Source organism: Dufourea novaeangliae, unplaced genomic scaffold, assembly GCF_001272555.1.
Source record: "Dufourea novaeangliae isolate 0120121106 unplaced genomic scaffold, ASM127255v1 scaffold47, whole genome shotgun sequence".
Lineage (NCBI taxonomy): Eukaryota > Metazoa > Arthropoda > Insecta > Hymenoptera > Halictidae > Dufourea > Dufourea novaeangliae.
The window spans coordinates 72,539-94,246 of NW_015373920.1; the positions used below are offsets into that span (position 1 = coordinate 72,539).

The following is a 21,708-nucleotide window of genomic DNA, read 5'->3' on the forward strand; positions in this document are numbered from 1 at the left end:
TTGGAAATATATGTTATTTAACGCCGGATCGGCGTGCATACGCGCCGTTATTTACGTGACTGGTTTGTCTCGGTGTTCCGCGTTCCCCCGATCCTGCAAACGTGGGATCGATTCGGCATTCGACGCGATAATAATAATGTCTGTCTGATAATCGACGCGGTATGGACACGATAAACACAAGACCCCAGTCCTAAGTTTGATCTGAAGCTCGATATTTGAAAACATCCTCACTTTAAACCCTTTTTGAACTCCCAAAGATCAGTTCAGGCCCTAAAATGTAAGGTATGAGATCAGAACTATGTCAGGGATATAAAAGATCTAAAAGACAACTGTCGGTTGCTGTTTCACATTCGACCAACGTCCTCCAGACACCAGGAACAAGGAAACTTTTGCCCAGGAAGCGGATAGGGGGATCGCGATATATCGTCGTAAATTCGCCACCGCAGAAAATCGACGACGGTACGAGTCGCGCGAACGAATCCGCGTAAACGCGCTTTTCAACAACGGTCGCGCACACCAGTTCGACTGGTTTCACGAATATGGGACACGAGGGAACGGCCGGTTCCGTGGTCCACGGGGTGTATGTACATACGCAGATACGCGTAGGTCGGGTCGTCATACCACCGAACGGACGTGTTCGTTTTTTAAACGGTCTGATTAGAAACCAGTATATACACGGTAGTTTCCGCGGAGAAACGGACGCGAGACCAGCGCTAATCTGGACGAGTTCTCCTGGCCTGTAGATGGAAAACAGTGATAGAACTCCATGACTCCGAGTAAACCTAGCGCCCCGAGACAATGTTTCGATTGATATCAGCTTGGCGAGGCGATTCGTATCGTTCGAAGGTGTCCTGCGGGGACCACTGGCATAGGTAGATTGAATTCCTTGTAGGCAAGCAGCTGCAGAACTGCAAAGCAGACTTTGCCCCCCTCCCCCCTTTCGACGATGATTCAGTCTTGGTAGCTGTCATTCCATGTGAGAAAGTATCAGGCTTAACGATAACTATTTCTTGAACAAGTTCAGCGTACAGTAGGGAGTACATTAATCATTATACTAACTGGTGCTGTGAAGCTTGAATATTCATTGGTGGAACCTAATTACTTTCCTTACCTCCATCTATCTTTATACCTGTGGGGTGTAAAATGGTACTCAAGTGTATCGACCGTTACCAGAATCCGTCTATATTCTCGACTTATCTCACACAGAAGCACTTGCTCATCGTGGATTTGCTGTATAGTGGTGTAAAGAGGTTTTCACAGTCTTTAAGCAATGACTGTCCCCGATCATCTTGAATTGCACCAGGTCTCAATGTCAACTGCGTCACAGTTCCCCGAGTTTTTTCGCCGATGTAGGCAAAAAAGAACACATCTGTCGATTTAACGCCAGGAGGTCAGAAAAGAGAATAGCACAGCTGTCTCTCGCGCGACAGAGCTCTGAACGGATCGAGGGATCCTCTGTCCCGAGTTTACGCTCGTCCCTCCGCTATTGTAGTTCGGATCAACGGTACACAGGTGCGCGCAGAGGTCGAGAACAGAGCGTCGCGAAGCTCGCAGGTGGTTAGAGAAGAGAGAGCAACAGCGTCCAAGAAGAAAAGCACAGTAGGACAAGAAACCGGGGCGCCACTTGTCGCCTTGTTTTTTCCTCGAACCGTCGAAGAAAGCCGTGGCTTCATTTTTTTTTACCACAAAACTTGGGCCGAGAACGGCGCCAGGGCCAAACAGGCTGGAAAGAACAACCGTTCTCCTCCTCCTCATTTTTAATTTTATACGAAAGAGTGGAGAGCACCAAGGGAAACTTCTTGGTTTCTTTCGAGAATCGTGGCTGGAATGAAGGAACTCGAGTCTAAGCCGAGTGTTACTACGTAGGAAATAATTACATCCCCCTTTTTTCAAGCACGGTTGACAGGGAAGGAAGAATTTACGAGCGTCCACGCGCGAAAACAACACGAGAACAACACACACCGTGGTGGACTCTGTTACTTTCTCGCGCCCCATCTCCGCCATTCATGGACGATCGACCGTTTTCATTCATCTTCGACCCCCTTCGCGATTCTTCCCCCTGTCTGCCCTCCCTTTCTTCCGTCCACTTGCCATCCCCCTCCACCGCCTCTGGCCGCGATAAAACGGCTGGGAATATTTTAGATCGCGTGGTCTTCTGGTTCAATTAGCCAAAATTTAACTGGTCGAACCTTGACTTTGACTAGGCGAAAACGATGCTACCAGGAATATATCGCCTACAGGGAACCAAGTCTCGTTATTTAATAGACACACCTCGTATTTTCTAGAAGGGATCGATGAATAGTTTCTCGTGGCTCATCCTCGTTTCAACAGGTCGTCTTGTATCTTTCATTAAGTCGTTACAGGTTTCTCTACAACCTTGAAGCTTCCACCCGAACAGTTTCTCCGACTCAGGAGCGCTATTATACCACTCGCAATTTACGCAATGCAAATGACCGCTAGAACGGCGAGAGACCGAGCGAATGGGCCCATTAGCGTCCGCGTGCCCGTCACGCAACGACAACGCTACAGTAAATCTTCACCCGGCAATAAAATCGCGCGCAAACCACCGACGACGACGACTCGACCTCGAAGTTTTCCGCTCGCTCGGACGATTCTCGGATACTCTCCGGTGGCCTCCAAGCGTACTCCAACCTCGTTTTCGATCGTATCCCGTTGATCGCGGAACGAATAAATAACTAATTGCTCCAGCGTCATTAGAGCGGGGTTGGGGAGTGTTTTTGAGGATGGCGCTGTGTGTCGCGCGGTAATTTCCCTGAAATATTCATCGGGATTCGCGGGGAAAGAGGCCTTCGACGGCGAGTAATTTTCCGTTATTAGCGAAACGCCGCGCTGAACATTTGCTGGGCCTTTAACGCCCCCCATCCCTCGTTAAATTGCCTATAATGTGGACACGCTGGAAAATGCAGTCGCTGCACACACACACACACACACAGTAGCGAAAAGTCCGGTGAGGATCGGTGGTCCGAACGGAATTTACGCTTTCGCCCTCTCGTACCCCTGCCAGGTAGAAATAATTCATTTAGAAAACGAGGCCCAGCCGAATTTGCGATACGTTGTTTGCCCTGGCTCGCGAAACGCGTGATAACCCTTTTATCGTGCGCTCGAGAGTTCGTTTGCCCGGTCTCGACGGGGCCGTGCCTCGCATCGGCAACAGTTCGTCGAGGAGAATTTTTACGTGGGGATAACACGGTTCGAAGGTTGGACTGGGTGGATTTTACTGATTAAACTACTTCCCCGCGTTTAATCCGTCGCGTTATGAGTGGGGAAACAACCGTGGAACGTCGATGAATGTTAAGCAGCCAGTAATTGTTTCTGGGATAAAATAATATTCCACGTTTGATTGACCGTTTGCAACTCTTCTATACTGAATCTATTCGTTGTTTATCCTTTTCAACGGTTTGCTGTTTCTGACTTCCGGGTGTGAAGTGCCTTTTGACCGAACAGTTGTACAGTGTAAATAGGTCAAGGGAATTTGTTGGAGGTGTCTGTATAATCCTTGGGAATCGTGGGAATCATTTTTCGAGGGAAAATGTCTCACATGCACTACTGATCAGAAGTATGAGACTAAGTCTGTAAAAGTTCAATAACTGAATCTTCCACGTCATCGTTATTCAACGTAAGGTCCGGATTTCAAGAGCCCCCTCCCCTTTCTCCACTAATTTCTCTACTTTGTCTACATGAATTACTAACTATAGTAATATAATACTACTAAATACTACTTTGTCATACACTCAAACGAATTGTGGCGCGAAGAAGGGACTGGACTGATGGTGGAGGGGCCTCAACCTCGCTCCGAGTAGTGGCGGGAAGTATCGACCGTTCAAGGTCATCGATCCCCACCATCATCCGTTCGACAACCTTCGATCCACGGAATCCCCACGTTCGAGGATCAACGGGGAGAGCTCACGAATCTGCTTTGCCTTTTACAGATGCCTCGTCCTCGAACGAAGCGGTGCATCTACAGCAGCGTCTCAGGAGCCTGAGCACGGAACTGGTGACCCTGAGGAACCGGCTGCACGTCAGCCAGCCGGCGAACAATTCAGGGCCGAATGGTGCCACCGCGGCGCCCCTGTCGTCGTCGAAAAGCCCGGAAAAGGGAGGTGGCGTGCCGTCGTCCCCTGCGCCCGCTGTACCGCCCAGGACCACGCTGCCGTTGGCGAACACATTGCCGCACGGCCTCGGTCATCCTTCGGGGCACACGTTGACGGCGTCCGCGATCGTTCATCCGCACGTGAATCACACAGGCGCGAACACGCTCGGCCACAACTCGACCGCAGCTAACAATTTAATATCTGGTCAGTATATCCGATACAGACGAGTCGGTTTATGATTCCGTGCTGTGCATTCTCCGGGGGGATTTCGTGACCAATGCCCCCCACCCCTCCAATCCTATCTTGTCACTCAGGAGTGCTCGAGAATACGAAAAGTGCTCGATTGATTTGGTAACGATCTGTGTATAGTGGAGAGTGCAGATTTTCGATGAGTCGGATTGAGTATACAGACCCTTTTCATGATCACACTCTAAATGTTTTGAATGATGTATACACGGACGACCTGGATGATTCAGTCGGGAAGAACGCGTTATCCAGCTGTTCTCGGAAACTCGCAACTTCATCAATATATTATCCGGGCGTCGGTCGTTGCATCATAGTCTCTATATTCGGATCGTTACCGCCCCCCTTCTCTTTCGATAACACATACAGAAATTGCTTGTAACGTAGCTCGGCGAAGGTTTTAATCGGCGTTGCATTTCGAGGCGATTATCGCGAATTAAAACGAGGACTCTGGATCGTGTGTACGTCCACGTGGGACAGCGTGCATTCATCCAACTCTGGGATGGAGGTGGTTCGTTAATATTTAAACGCCGCGGTAATATCGTCACTGCGGCGTTAATTCGTGATACGCGCACATTTCCTGAAAACGACGATCGTTAGAGGGACGGCGCCCTTTCGATCGTGGGAATCATATATTTTAAATAACCGGGAGAGGAGGGTGGAAGGGAGGCGATTTCTCCGCAAAATCATCGGAATTGGTGAACGTTTCACCATGCTATTTACACAACGGCGGCTATTTCCCCGGGATTCGAAGCGTTTCATGATTTATTTACCATTTTTGGCGCCAGAGTCGGTCCGCTGCTTTTTTCCATTCGGTAGTTAGAAGGAAAGGAGAAAATAAATAAAATTCGCCCACGTTTAATCCATCGATTCGTCCTCCCCTTCACCCATCCGTGATTTCGACTGGACGGAGAATGAAAATATTTGCGATGCCGGCCAAAGCGGTTTACTCGCGCGATCCAGTCCGTCTGATCTCGAATACTTTCTGGTTAATCGAGCTTGCTGAATCGAGCGCGGAGTATATACAGTTACTCCGTGGTTCGGTTCGAATTCACTTCCGTTCCTGGCCATTATCGCCGCGATGATTCATTGTTCTGGAGAAATTTTATTATATTATGGAAAAATTAAAAATCCTATTTTACACTAGTCTGATATTTACACATGTCGACGTGGGATATTTCCCGCGGATTTCTGCGCAGACTTGGACTCCCCGAAACGTCACAATGGGATCCCAGACGATGGTATAGTGTCCTGCGTGACGGCTCTGGGCTGTTTACGGTCTCCACCGATCTCCAGTATCATTGCGGACGTGAAAAACGCGAAAAGCAACCAGGGCCAGCATCGATGTCCCCCGAAAGGGACGTCAGCCTCCTCCGGTCCCACGACCTCCACGGCCTTGGACGACCTCATCCACCTACCGGGCCCCCTGACGGAGGATGCCGTGCTTAAGTGTCTCCAGGCTCGATTTTGCGCCAAGCAGTATCACGTAAGTGCTGTTAGATATTTAAAAATCGTGATCCAGAAGGTCAGTACACCTATGTGCCAAAATATACGTCAGATACCGATTGGCCAATTCAATACCAATTCAATTCTGGATATCAATTTCAATTTTAATTCAAAGACATTCCATTCGCAGTTTTGTGGCTGCAGACGTGTACGATCGTTGGCCTCCCTCACCGTATCGCCGAAAAAAAATATCGGAATGTCGAAGCTGGACGTAATATATCGTCGACGTCACACGGAAAGGTGTCTTCGCTAAATACCACGCGGGTGTACCGTACATGAGAATCTCGATTCGTCCAGCAGTCGTGGGGCAAATCGGGCATTCATCTCAATTAGAAAGCCCGCGAACTTACCGTGTCCGCGTCCGGCGACACGCTCGCGTTGCTATCGAGGTGATTGATGCGCCTCCGCGATTCCAAACGGAGGACACGCTCGAGGATCGAAAACCGTTCGATCTGCCGTAGTTTCACGAGTACGCGGAATTGTCCCGATGGAGTCTGAAAGCGTTTCCTGGTCGTCGGAATCCACCTAGGCGACGATTCCGGGGCTCTTAAGGCGGTTCCGTGAGCGTGCTCAGTCTCTTCTCTCGATATTTGACTTCGACGGCCTTCACGAGCGTGTGAGAGCTTTTTGGTTTAACTACTTCCGACAGGATTCTTATTTTTCTACGAGATGGTCCGTCATTGGTGGTACCCAGTCGCCAGGGGAAGTTCGATTCGTCGAGGAAAAGTATGACGATAGTCTAGAAAATTGATCTGATGTGCTGTCGGTCGTGGTTAGTCGAAGTAGAAACTGCACGAGGTGGACAGACAGGTTAATGGAATCCTATATAGTAGTATATCACTATGGGATTTAATCTGAGGAGAGATTATATTATGTTTTGATATGCATTCGCTGAATATAATTTTTCCTCTATTAAAGGTTGAAAATCTTTTACTTTCTCGTGTTTTGCATATTCACATTTACGATAAATGCATAAAATCTATAGTCTAATTATTAATAATGGGCCACCCTAGTTATTACGGGTATATATTATAGGCAATATTAAATCGTGTCACACTCGAAGCTTACTCCTCGTTCATCAAGAAACCGAGCATTTCATAGGTTACAGGCTAATACGATTCTCTCCCTTATTCTCTCTCCACTCTCTTGTTACCACCGCGATATCTTCCTTCGGGCGCGCGCGCGCGTCCCCTATTAAGAATTCACCCTGTCTCGGCTCGGTGAGCGTCGTAGCACGCGCAGCTGGCACGCTCGCATTCCATTATCGTGCTCCGTGTTTTAATTTCTCTCCCCGGCATTCCTTAACGCGTGCCTCTTTTTTTTCCGCTCCTCTGGTGGAGAGAGCACTTCATCGGGCTCTCCTTTTCGTTGGGCAATTCGACCGAGAAGGGCTACGATCTCAATTCCACCAATCTTTCGTATGCTTCCATAAAATTTGTACTTCTTCTACCCTGTCGTGAATCCTTCAGCAATAACGAAATCTCGAGAAATGACGCCGTTCTGTCAGGTTCGATCTAGACCCCTCCGTGGTCCCTAGGTCTACTCTTCCGCTTGCCCCGGATCGATTACCAGTGTTCGTCTTTCGTTCGGTTGTCGGGGCTTAACGAGGCCCCTTCGTCGATGCTGCGAAAATCTTCTCCCTCTTGCACACGTGCATAAGAGATGAGAGAAAGAGAGAGAGAGAGAAAGATATCGTGAAGCAGAGTCGGCGGTGAAATCGGGGAGATTTCTCAATAGGTCGTTTAAACGAGGGGAAACTGGGGGTGGGGGGTCGAAAAGAAAGGGAACGCCGCGGGTGAAAAAGTCGATAGACTCTAAAATCGGTGACCGCGGACAGATATCATGCTTCTTGATTGGATCGCCGCGCGAACATCCCCCCACCCCTCCACCCGATGGACGCCAAAAGGGGCCTCGTTTCCGTCCTTGAACCGGTTCGAGCAATTAGTCGTCGACGAGGATGCCCGTTACAGAGAGAGCATCCTCGACGGTATTTTCCGAGGTTTTAATGAGGCACACCATCCGATAGGTAGAGAGAGGAAGGGAAAGTGCCTCCCCCCTTGCCGCAGAGCGGGAGAAGAGGTTTCTAAAGGAAACCCGGGCATCGATTCGATTAGAATCGCTATATTATTCAGCGCGCGGAACGATTAGGCGTGGAATCGGCTCAAGGGAAGGGGGATTCATACAGGAAATCGTAATTCCTCGGTTTAATTGGGCCTTCGCACTTTCACGATTGAGTTACAGCTCCACCTTCCGGGTATAGAGGGTCCGATCCTGGCTGATCTTTAGATACGGGCAAATGCGTAGATCATGTTCTCGATCTCCTGTGTCCGTGTTTTTCCTACGTCAAGTTTATTCCTGTTTCTTTCTCTTCCTTCTCGTTCTCTGTGTTCTCCCTTCTTGTATTTCTTTTTGTTCCGACCTTTTCTCGTCTCTCTGTCCGTTCACCGTCTCCTGTTTCTCTTCCTCCTTCTCTGACGAGTTAGGTGGCTTGTGAGTAGCGATGGGTTTGATATGATTCGCGGGGAAAATAGTATAAACACGATATGTTGCTTTGTATCGTGATTTGCAGAGAATGATTTATCAAGTATACTATCAGGCAAGTATATTTTCGATCAATGTTCGAAGGCTCCTCGGAGAAGAATACCATACAATTATTATTCAGGATATTATTCCAAGATTGATGAAGTGAAGTTTAGTACACTTGCCATTTTAATTTATAAACCAACAGTGTCAAGAACTGTCAAACAGAAATTTTAAATGACATGAAATGAATATTGTTTGGAAAATTGATCCCACCACTAAGAAACGCGAGATCGTATGATTGCACGACCCAGTTGCTCGAAAGCTCGGAGCAGAGAGTCTCAAGCGCCCATCGCTAGCCACGGGCCCTGTCTTGGGACCGGTTCTTTCCCTCCCCACTCGGCTGTCCGGGCGTTTTTCACCTTTTTGTTCGTCCTCCGGCGTGTTGCTTTCTCTAGGTGGGCTTCTAATAGGTACCAAGGCCCGCCAAAGCCTCGCCGCTCCGTAGCCTGTTGCACCACCCTGCGCTCTTTGCCTCCCTCGTCCTCTCCTTCGCCCATCCATTCCCCCCTCTTCCCGTTCGCTTCCTCGCCCTAACTGTCCCGATTTCTAAGTCTCCGACGCTCCTTTCATTCTCCTCCAGGGATATTATTCGAGGAAGCTGCGGTCATGCGGACGGCGCAAAGTGAAATATCAGCTCGCGAGATTACTCCTCGGGAACGTTTATCCGGGGATTGGCTTTGATTTCTGCGTTGCAACATTAGCCAATAGATTAATTTTTCGTTCTTGGTGGACGTTGTTCTGCATTAACAGCTGAGTGCTTGACTTCTTCAGGAAACAAATTTTCTAAATAAGAGGAACTAACTGGATACCCTTTTCCTTGTTTAGGAAAATAGACTCTCTAGCTGATACTCCGACTATCCCTCGTATATTCGAAACGGTTGTCAAGTTGATACGATTAACATGACAACAGGGCGACCCATGACTAATCTTCCCAAACACTTTCTACTCTCTATATGTATACTTGTCCCGAGAGGGAACCAGGTTTGACAGACAACCGACAAGAATGACATTCCCGATGGAACAAGAAGGTTCTTCCCGTGTATTACCCTTCCCCCCCCCCATTCCTGTCATCTGTATCTCATGAATTTCGTAGAACGTCCCGAACGCAAAATTGATAATCAGACGCCTGGATAATGGGAATGCGCATTTCAGACGAACGTGGGCCCGATTCTGGTCTGTATCAATCCTTATACGGACGTCGGGAATCCATTGACCTTAACGAGCACCAGGGCTGTACCTTTGGCCCCCCAGCTGAACAAAGTCGTCCAGGAAGCGGTGCGACAACAATCGGAGACCGGCTACCCCCAGGCGATAATTCTTTCTGGTAAACACAGTCGACGTCTTTCAACGTCGTTTCTATGTGTCTGAACTGCGCGAGTTGAACATTTTGTACGTTCATCCACAGGGACGAGCGGCTCTGGGAAAACGTACGCCTCTATGCTGTTACTTAGGCAATTGTTCGACGTTGCTGGCGGTGGACCCGAGACCGACGCCTTCAAACACCTGGCCGCTGCGTTCACCGTACTCAGGTCTCTAGGATCCGCGAAGACTGCCACCAATTCGGAGAGTTCTAGGATAGTACGTGGCAATTTATGATTCGATAATAGCTATTTTTAGTGAGAAACCAAGAAATTGGATGTTTCCTCAGGGTCACTTTATCGAGGTCCAGGTGACGGACGGTGCTCTGTACAGAACGAAGATACATTGTTATTTCTTGGACCAGACGCGAGTGATCAGGCCCTTGCCAGATGAGAAGAACTATCACATATTTTACCAAATGTTGGCTGGCCTCTCCCACGAGGAAAGAGGTAGAGATCAAGACTCTTAGGAGACTCTAGCAAGAGTCAGTAACATACTGTAATTGTTTATTCAATTTGAGAGTGAACCTGATTCCGTTGTGTCTTGCTCAATAGTGAAACTTAATTTGGAGGGTTACAACTTGAAGAACCTAAGGTATCTTCAGCACGGGGACACTAGGCAAGACGAAGCCGAGGATGCCATCAGGTTTCAGGCGTGGAAGGCCTGTTTAGGTGAGCACTTCAGCCTCGTTTATATTAATCTCTAGGAGAGACCTTTCAACATCATTCATCGCAAGTGATCAATCTTAAATCAATTATACATAGATGTTTCAACACAGACTATTAGATAATCGGACTTTCATAATTTTCTCTCCAGGTGTGCTAGGTATACCCTTTCTAGACGTGGTTAGGGTCCTGGCAGCGGTTCTGATCCTCGGGAACGTGGGCTTCACGGATCGTCCAGGCGTGGAGGTGGGGGTGATAGGCGAGAACGAGCTGGCCAGCGTAGCTGCTCTTCTGGGTGTCCCCCCGCCGGCCCTGCTTCGAGGTCTTACGTCCAGGACCCATAACGCTCGCGGACAGCTGGTCAAGTCGGTCTGCGACGCGAATATGGTACTGTGTAACTGTGCGATTTCGCGAGTGATCTGACCTAATCACCGTCTAGTCGGGGCCGAACCATGCTGAACGGTGTTTGTTTACGCAGTCTAACATGACCAGGGACTCGCTGGCGAAAGCGCTCTACTGCCGCACCGTGGCCACCATCGTCAGGAGAGCGAACAGTCTGAAGAGATTGGGCTCCACCCTTGGCACGCTCTCGTCGGACTCGAACGAGTCGGTTCACAATCAGGCCGAGGTTACTAGCCAGCACGCGTCGACCATTGGTAGCTCTGCAGGTTAGTGAGGGATCATGGAAGGTAGCTGACCATCGTACGTTAATGGTCAGCAGAAGTGACAGACGTTGTTTCTTGTTTGAATGTCTGAAAATTGGATTGGTTAATATTTTTCAAGAAAGGATTTAGGGGCTATTAGCTACCAGCAGACTTATACGAATACTGTAGAAATATTGTAGAGGTAGAATGTTTCTGGATCGGACCAGAAGCATTGATTAGCCCTGAGGAAACTCAATTCCACCCTCGGAAGTAAAAAGCAAATTGAACATTGTTATCAACTATCATGGAACTTAATCTAATCTCTTACGTTCATTCTGCTACCCACCAGTTTCGATGATTCATGTCTGTGTCCAGGTGGTACCGGTTCCAGAAGCATGACAGCCCTAAACAACGCCGTGCGACACGCCACCGACGGATTCATAGGAATCCTAGACATGTTCGGCTTCGAGGACCCAAAGCCCAGCCAGCTCGAGCACCTGTGTATCAATCTCTGCGCGGAGACGATGCAACACTTCTACAATACCCACATATTCAAGAGTTCCATTGAGAGCTGCCGCGACGAGGGTATCCGTTGCGACGTGGAGGTTGACTACGTCGACAATGTGCCGTGCATCGATCTCATCTCCTCCCTGGTGAGTACGATAACTCTGAACCTCTGTTCGTGTCGACCGCAGGTTGCTTTCTGCCGAATGTGTACCGTCGTTTCGTCCGCAGCGTACCGGATTGCTGAGCATGTTGGACGTTGAGTGTTCCATTCGCGGCACGGCTGAGAGCTACGTGGCTAAAGTGAAAGTCCAGCACAAACAGAATCCCCGGCTTTTCGAGCCTAGGACCGTCGACTGTAGATCCTTCGGGATCCAGCACTTCGCCGGTAGAGTAACTTACGACGCGTCGGATTTCCTGGGTGCGTGTCTAGCCAAAAATCCTTTCCCCTTGCAGTCAGTAGAAATCAGGACCAAGTCTATCAGAGTCCCTAGTCTCCCTGTATTCAGAATTGAAAAGTAAAATTCAACTTCGTCGGAAGTTTCTTCATCCTTTCTCTTGAACTCTCTGTAGAAATCAAATGTAAACTATTTTGAATTTCACGCGTAGTCAGATCCAATCATAGTGCAAGATCATTTGGAGAATCACAGAGATATATGTATACAGATCCCCCCAAGATTCGTTGATCCTAAAGCTCTGCAGCCCCTTACCTAGACTATATGCTCCATCGGCGAAATACAAGGGTAACTTTTCTCCTCCCCCTCAAAGATACGAACAAGGACGTGGTGCCCGACGACCTGGTGGCGGTGTTCTACAAGCACACCTGCAGCTTTGGTTTCGCGACCCACTTGTTCGGCAGCGAACTGAAAGCTTTGTACGCGAGCGACACGGTGCCCCGGGGTGTCAGCTTCCGGATATCGCCGACCTCTCACACCGACCTGTAAGAACACACCACCATCTATTCTCTCTGCCTCGAGTTGAAATTCCGGGTTCTATCCACGATTATAAGCACTGCAGCACCATCGAAATCGGCCCGTGTGTCTGTCTTGTGGTTTTAGTTTGAACGGGGACGAGCCGATCTCCACGTTGACGCAGGATTTCCACACGAGGCTGGATAATCTCCTGAGAACTCTCGTCCACGCGAGGCCGCACTTTGTCAGGTGCATTAGAAGCAACGGGACAGAAACGCCGCTGCATCTAGACAGGGGCGTGACTATGCGTCAGATACGATCCCTTCAAGTTCTGGAGACAGTGAATCTAATGGCCGGCGGTACGTCGTGAAACTACTACCGACGTTCAATTTCCAACGCTCAGGCATCCGAACGACTTTAGACGTTCGCCGTCTGCTACCCTACCCATTCGGAATGTCTTTGGGTTGAGATCTTCATCGGGGTGGGATCGATTAGAAATACAAAGTCACTCGATAATTCGTGCTACAGCGTGTAGTACTCGATCTGATCTGACAGAGAGACGGGGACGGGGGAGTTAGGAACACGGGGATTTCGAGCTGAGATTAAAGGGGCGGGTCTCTCGACTATGAATTATTCGTGACTCTATCGTTTGCTATTGTTCACAGTGACTACCGTGTTATCTAGATCGAGGCTGTACATTGACTTCGACCACGAAACGACATTGTACAGGGTAGTTGGAGACCTACTCTTCTAATGATTTTATAATCGCAGGATATCCCCACCGAATGCGGTTCAAGGCGTTCAACGCGAGGTACAGGCTGATTGCGCCTTTCAAGCAGCTGCGTCGGGCGGAGGAACAGGCCGTCGAGGACACAAAGCTCATTCTACAGAATGCTCAACAGCTGAAGAGCAAATTCGGCGCGAGTACCAGCTGGGCGTTGGGCAAGAGGCATATCTTCTTGAGCGAAGGCATTAGGCAGCAGCTTGAGAATCTGAGGTCGGAGACGAGGAGAAGGGCCGCGACTGCGATACAGGTGAGTTAATTTCTGGTTAAAAAATCACTTGATCGGTCAATTAATTGTTTAATTCATTTAAATCCATCCAAGGTTTCGTTACGTTATTCTTAGCAGCCTCAGGAAAATTATTCTCTTACAAATAGCAAACTAATTAACATCCAAAAGTGATAGACAATTTAACTCCAGTATCGTGACACCTGTTTATTTCCTTGTACACGATTAGGCCACCTGGAGAGGTTGGAGGGTGCGTAGAAGGTGGCCGATCCGGAAGACCACGATAGGTGTGTCTTCCGTGATCGGTCCGAAGAAGCCTCAACAGCCGACGTCGACCAACACCGGAACCGTTCAGAGGAACGTGACGACCGGGACAGGTACAGGGACCGGAACACGACCTAGGCCACAGCCGATCTCTGGCACACCGCCTCCCGATCCCTCGGAGAAGTGCGCGGATCAGAAGATGATCCAGCAAACGTGCACCCTCTTTGGGCTGGATCTGGTAAGCGCGTTGCCTCTCGTGATATCCTTCTCTCCCTCCGATTCCTCCGTTGAGTTCTCCGCCTCAACTTGCGTTCGTCGTCGAGACGGTAGAGGAAAGTCTTTGAAACTTTGTTCGCAGGAACGACCGCCCCCTGTCCCGCCCAGCAGGAGTTACACCGTGACAGGCAACACGAAATTGGGCTACCCGCAGACGAGGATCATGAAGATGCCTTTCCCAGGTAAGAGCCATTGGATGTTCTTGTTTAAAACTGGATGTCTGTGTTTCTCCTCCTTTTTTTTTTTTTAAAGAACTTCTTCTTTCCGCTCTTGTTGTATCCTACACGGGGACGGAACTCACGGTCTCTTTCGTGAAAGTTTCCGAGTGTAGTCTTGTTGGTGGATGAACGGCATCAAATCTACTGTTGTTTAGTCAGTCATCACAAGCTAATATTCTTATCAGTGGTAACACAGCTTTTTATAGTGGCATTAGAAGTATTGCAACAGACTCTTTCATTTTCCACAGTGGTATTAGAAATTGTAACAAACTCTTTAAATTTTCTAAGGTATGACAATGGGTTTAGGGTTGTAGATTTCTCGTCATGAACAGATTCTGTATCGGGAGATTCCCGAATTCCCAATACGCACGAAATTGTTGTTCTTTCAGAAGAGGGCGAAGGGGAGGTGGTCCTGCTAAAGGGTGAAACAGTTCTGGTCGTGGGGGCGTCCCCCAGGCGAGGTCACCTCTTGGTGGAGCACAACAACACCACGTTGCATGTACCCTATCAGTTCATGGAGCTGAAGCCCTGTAATATCAACGTTTGAACGCGTTATTTATTTCCTGTTGGCTCGCTATATTCCGTTCATCTCGTTCGCGCGTGGGGAATGAGTGTTTTAACGAAATTTTCTCGCTATGACGGCCGAGGATCTCAGTGACCATGAAATTAAAAATCCATTGAAAATTCAATCTTCGAAGGTGGCATTAAATTCGGAACGTGGACTGTCGAAGATTCTCCGTGAATAGCTTAACGACAAAAAGAAGAAAACGAAAAGCTGTGGGGTGTGGGTAACCAGGATTAAAGTGGCTCAAGGGCTTCTCAGGACACTGAACTTCGTCCTTTAATTAATTACACCGGCCGTTAAGCGAGTTTAACGCGGAAGTCACTACACCGGTGCTTATCGCTCGTTTGAGACGCTGCCGCACAGGTTCCGCCGCTTTTCCACCACTATCCATTCCCACGAATTAGTAAGCATGTTAGCCGTTAAATACCGCCGAGCCCAGACACGGCTTGCATCGCAAACCGGAGACGTACGACCGTGTACACGTTGATAGCGTTCAAGACTTCCGGGAGTATATTCTGCCCTTCCGTGAGTGGTCGAGGGTCACAGAAAATTATTAATCGACACGGTAACCGTCACCTGAAATAGAAGAATTCTTACTGTGTTAAACGTTTTGTTGTCGAGTTTCCTCAATTATTTTTTATAACTTACTGTAGATTTTAATTGAATCATTAGGTGTACCAATAACTAGTTCACTCTAGTTTCAATATCGTAGCAATATCTTTAATATTGGTAAAATAGGATAGGTACTTATCAAAAATAGTGGACTACTCATTGGTACACCTAGTACAATTAAGACTTTCATATGTGTTACTGGACCAATTGCAAAGTAGACCATTTTTTTAATCGATCAATTAAATCCTTGATTCTGGATCGATAACAACCAATAAGAATTCAAATATCTGTAAACAAATAATGGGAATGAAATCCAAGATCAACATGTTTGTATCATGAGACCCTAAACGGATCCAGAAGAACCCAATTTACATCCAGAAGTCTTGAACGCTACGAATTATAAGACACCGGGCCGTGAAAGCCTCCAGTATCTCTTAACCGTCGTATACATGTAGATTTAACGTGTATAGTGTAACTCGTTCCACGGATTTCATCGAGCCGGACCAGCCGCCAGACCGTCAAGTTTCAGGCGAGGGGGGAAAGGGGATCGTTTCTCCTTTTTCTTCTCGGGACTGGAGCGGAGTGTATAAACGGAATATTTTCCGACGTTCTCGGAGGAGGCATTAAAGGTAACCTTATTGCGTCTGAGAAGAAAGTTGTAGAGAATGAGATTGAGAGATGGGCTCGAGGATCCCCCGGGAACCGTTTCGAAGATCGGCCTGGACGACGAGGCGGAGCTCGAGGAGGTTAAACGATATTTACCAACAGTATTCTTTCGACTATCTTTGAATTCTTAGTGCCAATTTCTAGAAAGGAATCTGTCGCTACGACACGGTCTAATAACCAAAAGATATCCACCCCCAGATTTGTCACGTTTCGATCGACTTGTGGGCTCGATTAAAAGAAATGACAAAAGATCAACATTGTGTCATGGACATTATTCCAAGATCGTTTCATATATATATCGTATCGTCGGGTGGAAGAATTTGGTTATTCCGCTGTGCATTAAGTGTATTATATTAGATACGATAAGCCGCCATCGACAGTAGCTATAAAGGATAGCCCGCCCGCTCGACATTACTTTATCATGCTATCGCGATAATCGTAACGCAACAGTTCTAACAGCGACTCGGGAGAGGTAGAGACACGACCGCTTTGTAGATACAACGGGGAACTCGTTCAGTTCGAAACGATAAGCGTCCATTGAGAGAACGGTGTTCGCCCTAGAAACTCTCGAGAGCCACCGTCTCGAGGACTGTACATACCGAGTATGTATGCCGATGTTACGTAGTTTACAGATACCGGAAGCCTGAAGTATGCGTATAGGTAGCTGTAAGCGCGTCTAGAAGTTTTTAATTTTTACGGAATAAAATGTAAGCGTCCTTAAAAACGAATTCTCCGACGTATTATCCGAATACCGTAAATCCTCGATGAGTGTCCGAAGGCTCCTCGGCACTTCAAAATTCCAAACTCTATCAATGTGCTAAACCTCGTTAAAAATGTCAGGGTTACACCTGAGGACCTTTCCTTCTTAGTGCTGAGGAGTTTACTATGATAATACATCTCCACCTCGATCATCCCCTACAGTTAATAATACCATAAATCTCCTAATTTTTTCCTTTCAGAGCTTAGAATTTTCTATTTTTTCCCCTAAAAATAGAAGTCTAAGCCTATGGTTTTCAGAGCAACGTTGGTCCATTTTTAAGAAACTTGCTAAAGGGTTGTCGTGGGTATGAGGGAGCGAACGACTTACACACGACTGATTCCACGTGCCAGGACGCACACGTGGCCTCCCGTGTGCACGTTGCAGTAGCACGCACGCCGTTGTTACAAATAGAAATTATGTCGCGGGTGCAGCAAGTTAATAACAACGCGATTTCTCGCGTACGTCCGGGCGATCTCTGTTTTCCGTTCGGGGTCGCGCGCGGTTTAACGAGCGCGACGATATTCTACGAATCCAACGATAATTAGCTTTTAATTAAAATCGTTTCGACGGGAGCGCACGGGGGCAGCGGGGGGTTCGCGTTTACGCAACTCGGTCGACTCGTTTCCGCCGCGCTGGCTCGGTTTCAGCTGCTCCGATCGCGTCGCGGTCGATGGGAATTTCGCTAATTGTTTCGTGAATTTCGAGAACGACCGTGGATCCGCCGCGTTTCGACCGTTATCACTGTAGACTGGCGGATGTTTATGCATTTATAGCACCTCTTAACTTGGAAAATGCAATAAAGATGAAAGATACAACCCCTCAAGCCGGTAATTATTTACCAAAGAAATGGCACTGACGGTAATTTATTTATATGAATTCATTGTTTCGTAGTTATTTAATACATTCCATTATTAATATATTAACCTATTTAATATATTTGAAATTGTGAATCTGCATAAACTTCCGCAGTCCAATTATCAGATTCTACCCTTGTGCGCACTATTGAACGAACTGAGAATCCGTTTGTTTCTACCAGAGTGTGAGAACTGAAACGGGAACAGATCGACCGATAGATCGCTACAGTCGTCTAGCCGTTTTCTTTCCCGCTCGTTCTCCACTGCCAGATTTTATATTCCGCTGAGACTCGAAGAGCCTTGCCTCCTTCCCTCGTTCCATTGTCTTCCGTTCGACGCGACGATGCCTAAGCGAGTTAAAGGCCGTGACACTCGTACGCGGGGGAGGATGTAGGTGCCGTTCGCGCGTTTCCGGGACGTTTGCCACCGCGGAAGAATGCTAGTCGCGCGGAAACCCAGTGGGGGAATAAGAATTCCTCTGTGTCAGTCGCGCGTCCGTGAACGTGAGTCGTTCGAGCGCGAGGTATGCGTCGATATGCGAAATATTCTCCACTGTTTCGAATTTCACCGACAAGTCACCGAGAGTGCTCGGTGAGTCGGCGCTTTACCAGGGTGTGTCTGGGTGGGGGGAGAGCTGAAAGTCTGGATACTGGAGAATCTGAAATCGGGAGAATTTTCCCTCAAAGTATGGTTGTGAACGAAATTTACTGAATAGGATTATGGTAGATTTTAATTAAGGGCTCCACAGTGTGTATCGAGATACTTCCTGGTTTTTAACGAACTGCCCGAGTGGGGAAGTCTGTAACTTTTACAATTATTACGTACGAGGAGAAACATTGGGGGTTGAATTCGCGACTGATTATAGTCTGTTATGGCTGGCTGGATGTTCCAGTTAGAAAATTTGAGCTAATGTGTTCTCCGAGATGTATTATTATAATGGTATGTCCGTTGAAGGATCTTTGAAGACATCTTGTGCACATCTGAATGCATTAGGGCCCGTTAAAGGATTCCTAGTAAAATCCCTAAAGACTATCGAGGTTTTTTCAAAGAATATTGTCAAATGCATTTGTTAAAATGAAATTCCACGCACTTCAATTCAGTTGGCCTTTCAGAAATGTATTTATACTTCGGATTAAAATTTATTATCAATCCTTTATCATAAATAATTGCTTTATACGTTCACGCGAGATATCGTGGATGATCGTGCGCGCGCGGATTCGACGTTGCCCCTCCCCCTCCTCTCTCAGCTCCTCAGCGGATGTCTGCCCGGGCACGATAAGGAAAATCTCCCCCCTTTGGTGCTCTGAAAAATGAGTATCGCGCCGTACACTGCGCGCAGATTCCGCGAAAGGCGGCCAGATAAATAGCCGTTTACGTCGACTTTGTTTCCAGCCGGGGCACCGCGTGGCCCCGGGTATTTGGTTTAAATATCGTCGAACGAAATAACGAGAATGGAAGGAACGTGTGTCGGTGAAATGCGATGCGAGGTTTTAATTAAAAGTAGAATACGGGCCGGAAGATTTCGCGAGCGGCGAGTAGGTAGATACTTTTTATGCTTTTTAATCAAGCTTCCGGGAAATTTAATTTTTCAACGATTCCATACTCTATTGAACTTCTTTATAAATTTATTAAAATCAGGAGCTTCTGGGAATTGAAAGACCTTCATGCATATTAATTCTGATACCTCATTGCAGTCACAAAGCAAGGTTAGTTCATTGAATATTTCTATGGTCCTCTTTTGTATGTAAGATTTTATTATTAACGTTGATCGCAAAATATTCGTAGCTATTTAATGTAAAGAATTGAAGTAAGCTGTATTGCATTTGAAACGTTGCGGTCCTCGAATTCTGAAGTTTTGTTTTATAAGGAGAATGTTTTGTGGAGCATGCGATCGTGGAATCGCAGGATCTCCAAGATCCTCGAGCCAATGTTCCACCGATAAAACGATATTCCCCGCTACAAGAAATTTCTGTTTGTACTCCCCCCTCCCTACTTCAACTGCCCTCCAATCCCTTCCGACACTCCAGTTTCCGCCCTTCTACTTTGCCAGAAATTGCTGGTCCACCTGGAAAAGGGAGTGTCTTCAAAGGGACTTTGCTTTCCGCGGCGAAGTCTGCTGCGAAATAAAGTTAAACGAAGAAAGAACGCTAATCATGACCAGGGTCTTGAAACTTCCGTCGTTCGGACGGATATTCTCGTCAAAAATTGCGAAGTAAATTAACTTCGGACTCTAACGAACTCCCGGGGTACAAACATCGGACGAAGAAACTGACCATTGCAGTACGTACCGAATTTGAGAATTACTTTTTCTTTAAAGATAGAATTGGGCACGGTAAAATGACTTGAAAATTAATCGTTACTACTCTCAGGCTTTTATGAAATATTACATTTACAAAACAATTTTATTCCAACATTTGTCTAACAGTTATGTATTCGTGGCGGCAATAAGTGTAGAAACAGAATTTAATGAACAGACGCGTTAACCAAGGCCTATTCGATAACACGCGTGTCCAATAAATATTCAAATTCGATTATCTCGTATATTATTCTACATTTCGACTAATTTTTCCATATGAAATCACGTCTTCTCGGACTCTATCTCCAAGTTGCGAACACCCAGTATAAATGCAAAACCTACCTGTCTGATCATATACGATCTTATTTTACTCGTCTGTCAGTACATCTATTCTTTCTGTCTGGCTACAGCCACTCCTCATTCCACTTATCCAGTCACTATAAGATATCTTATAGTTAGATAAAAAATATTCATCAGACAGGTACACACGTAGTTCACTAATTTGCTCCGGTGCTTTCAGTCAATAATCCTATTTTTTCAAATACCAATGAATCGCGCGTAACAGTATTTGTTCGAGGAGAACGAGCCGCAAAATCAGAGACTGTCGTCATTTCTGTTCGCGTGAGAATTCGGTGCACGTGCGTCGACTCCGGGTCGCATTCACAGAGGAACCGGGTCAACGGGGGACCTATTGTTCCTCCGGGAACTCCATTATCTGTCATTAAACCCGTTCATCTGTGTTCGTTATTTCGGCCGGTAACGCGTTCGTTTTGTTCCATCCTTCCCCCCACCACTGCCAGTTTTAACGAGCCCCCGCTGCCTGGTGTCCGTTCGGAATATTTCGGGGTGGCGAATTGCAGCCGGTTGTGGCCTCGAATTTCAAATATACCGGAATTCCCGGTGAATAGGAATTAGCTGCTGATTTAGGCGACTGGTGGGGGAGGTTAATGGAAATTAAGGGGGGATGCGTATCGTTATGACTTGAATTTTTGCGGGATATCTTTGATATAACAGAAAAACGACCGTCGAAAAACCTAGTTTGACTAAATTCGAAACGATTACAAATTCGTGGTTCGTAGAAAATCGATTGATATTAAACACCGTGCTTCGAGAGAATCGGATCTACCGAAGAGCACTTTGAATTGAACTCTGATTTCAGCAGTGAAACGAATATTAGTCGAATTTAATTTGTCGTGGTGTATAATATACAAACACATCAGGTGGCAGGTAATTCGAAGCTCGATCCGGGGAACAATTTGAATGCAATATGGTAACTGGAAACGAGAAGTTCATCACATTTCATAACAATGTCGTTAATTTATCGCTAAATCGGTGGTTTACGTGTTTCTATTATAGTAAATGTAGGAAGCTGGTGTAAATTAAATACACAGTAACCTGTCTAATTTGTTAAGTGATCACTGTTCCACCACTTGTCGATCATATTCCTCCGCGAAAATAGAGAACAGTGCAAGGGTGTAGTTGCACAGGCTATTACTGCCACCGTTTAATCAGTCAGGGACCAATTTTCTCCTCCAATCTTATACGAATCGATTAAAATTTTCTCTCTGGTTGCAACAAATTTATCGGACAACCGCATGAAACGTTGCATGCTGCATCGTCGTATCTTTAAGGTCTGAGTAACAATGTTTCAGAATTTTCG

At 47.0% G+C, this 21,708-nt stretch overlaps 1 protein-coding gene across 1 annotated transcript in view; it reads left to right on the forward strand.

Annotated features, from left to right (window-relative positions):
* The window catches only part of LOC107194471 (unconventional myosin-IXb), a 54,771-nt gene extending 39,929 nt beyond the window's left edge, over positions 1 to 14,842 (forward strand). The window contains exons 2-17 of the mRNA XM_015584101.1: positions 3,951 to 4,316; positions 5,555 to 5,841; positions 9,597 to 9,768; positions 9,850 to 10,022; positions 10,093 to 10,252; positions 10,358 to 10,474; positions 10,620 to 10,855; positions 10,947 to 11,136; positions 11,488 to 11,765; positions 11,848 to 12,037; positions 12,385 to 12,556; positions 12,675 to 12,886; positions 13,299 to 13,561; positions 13,767 to 14,039; positions 14,160 to 14,259; positions 14,685 to 14,842. Of these exons, the coding sequence (XP_015439587.1) occupies positions 3,951 to 4,316; positions 5,555 to 5,841; positions 9,597 to 9,768; positions 9,850 to 10,022; positions 10,093 to 10,252; positions 10,358 to 10,474; positions 10,620 to 10,855; positions 10,947 to 11,136; positions 11,488 to 11,765; positions 11,848 to 12,037; positions 12,385 to 12,556; positions 12,675 to 12,886; positions 13,299 to 13,561; positions 13,767 to 14,039; positions 14,160 to 14,259; positions 14,685 to 14,842 (3,347 nt within the window). The remainder of the gene's footprint in view (positions 1 to 3,950; positions 4,317 to 5,554; positions 5,842 to 9,596; positions 9,769 to 9,849; positions 10,023 to 10,092; positions 10,253 to 10,357; positions 10,475 to 10,619; positions 10,856 to 10,946; positions 11,137 to 11,487; positions 11,766 to 11,847; positions 12,038 to 12,384; positions 12,557 to 12,674; positions 12,887 to 13,298; positions 13,562 to 13,766; positions 14,040 to 14,159; positions 14,260 to 14,684) is intronic.
* Positions 14,843 to 21,708: the final 6,866 nt, after the last annotated feature.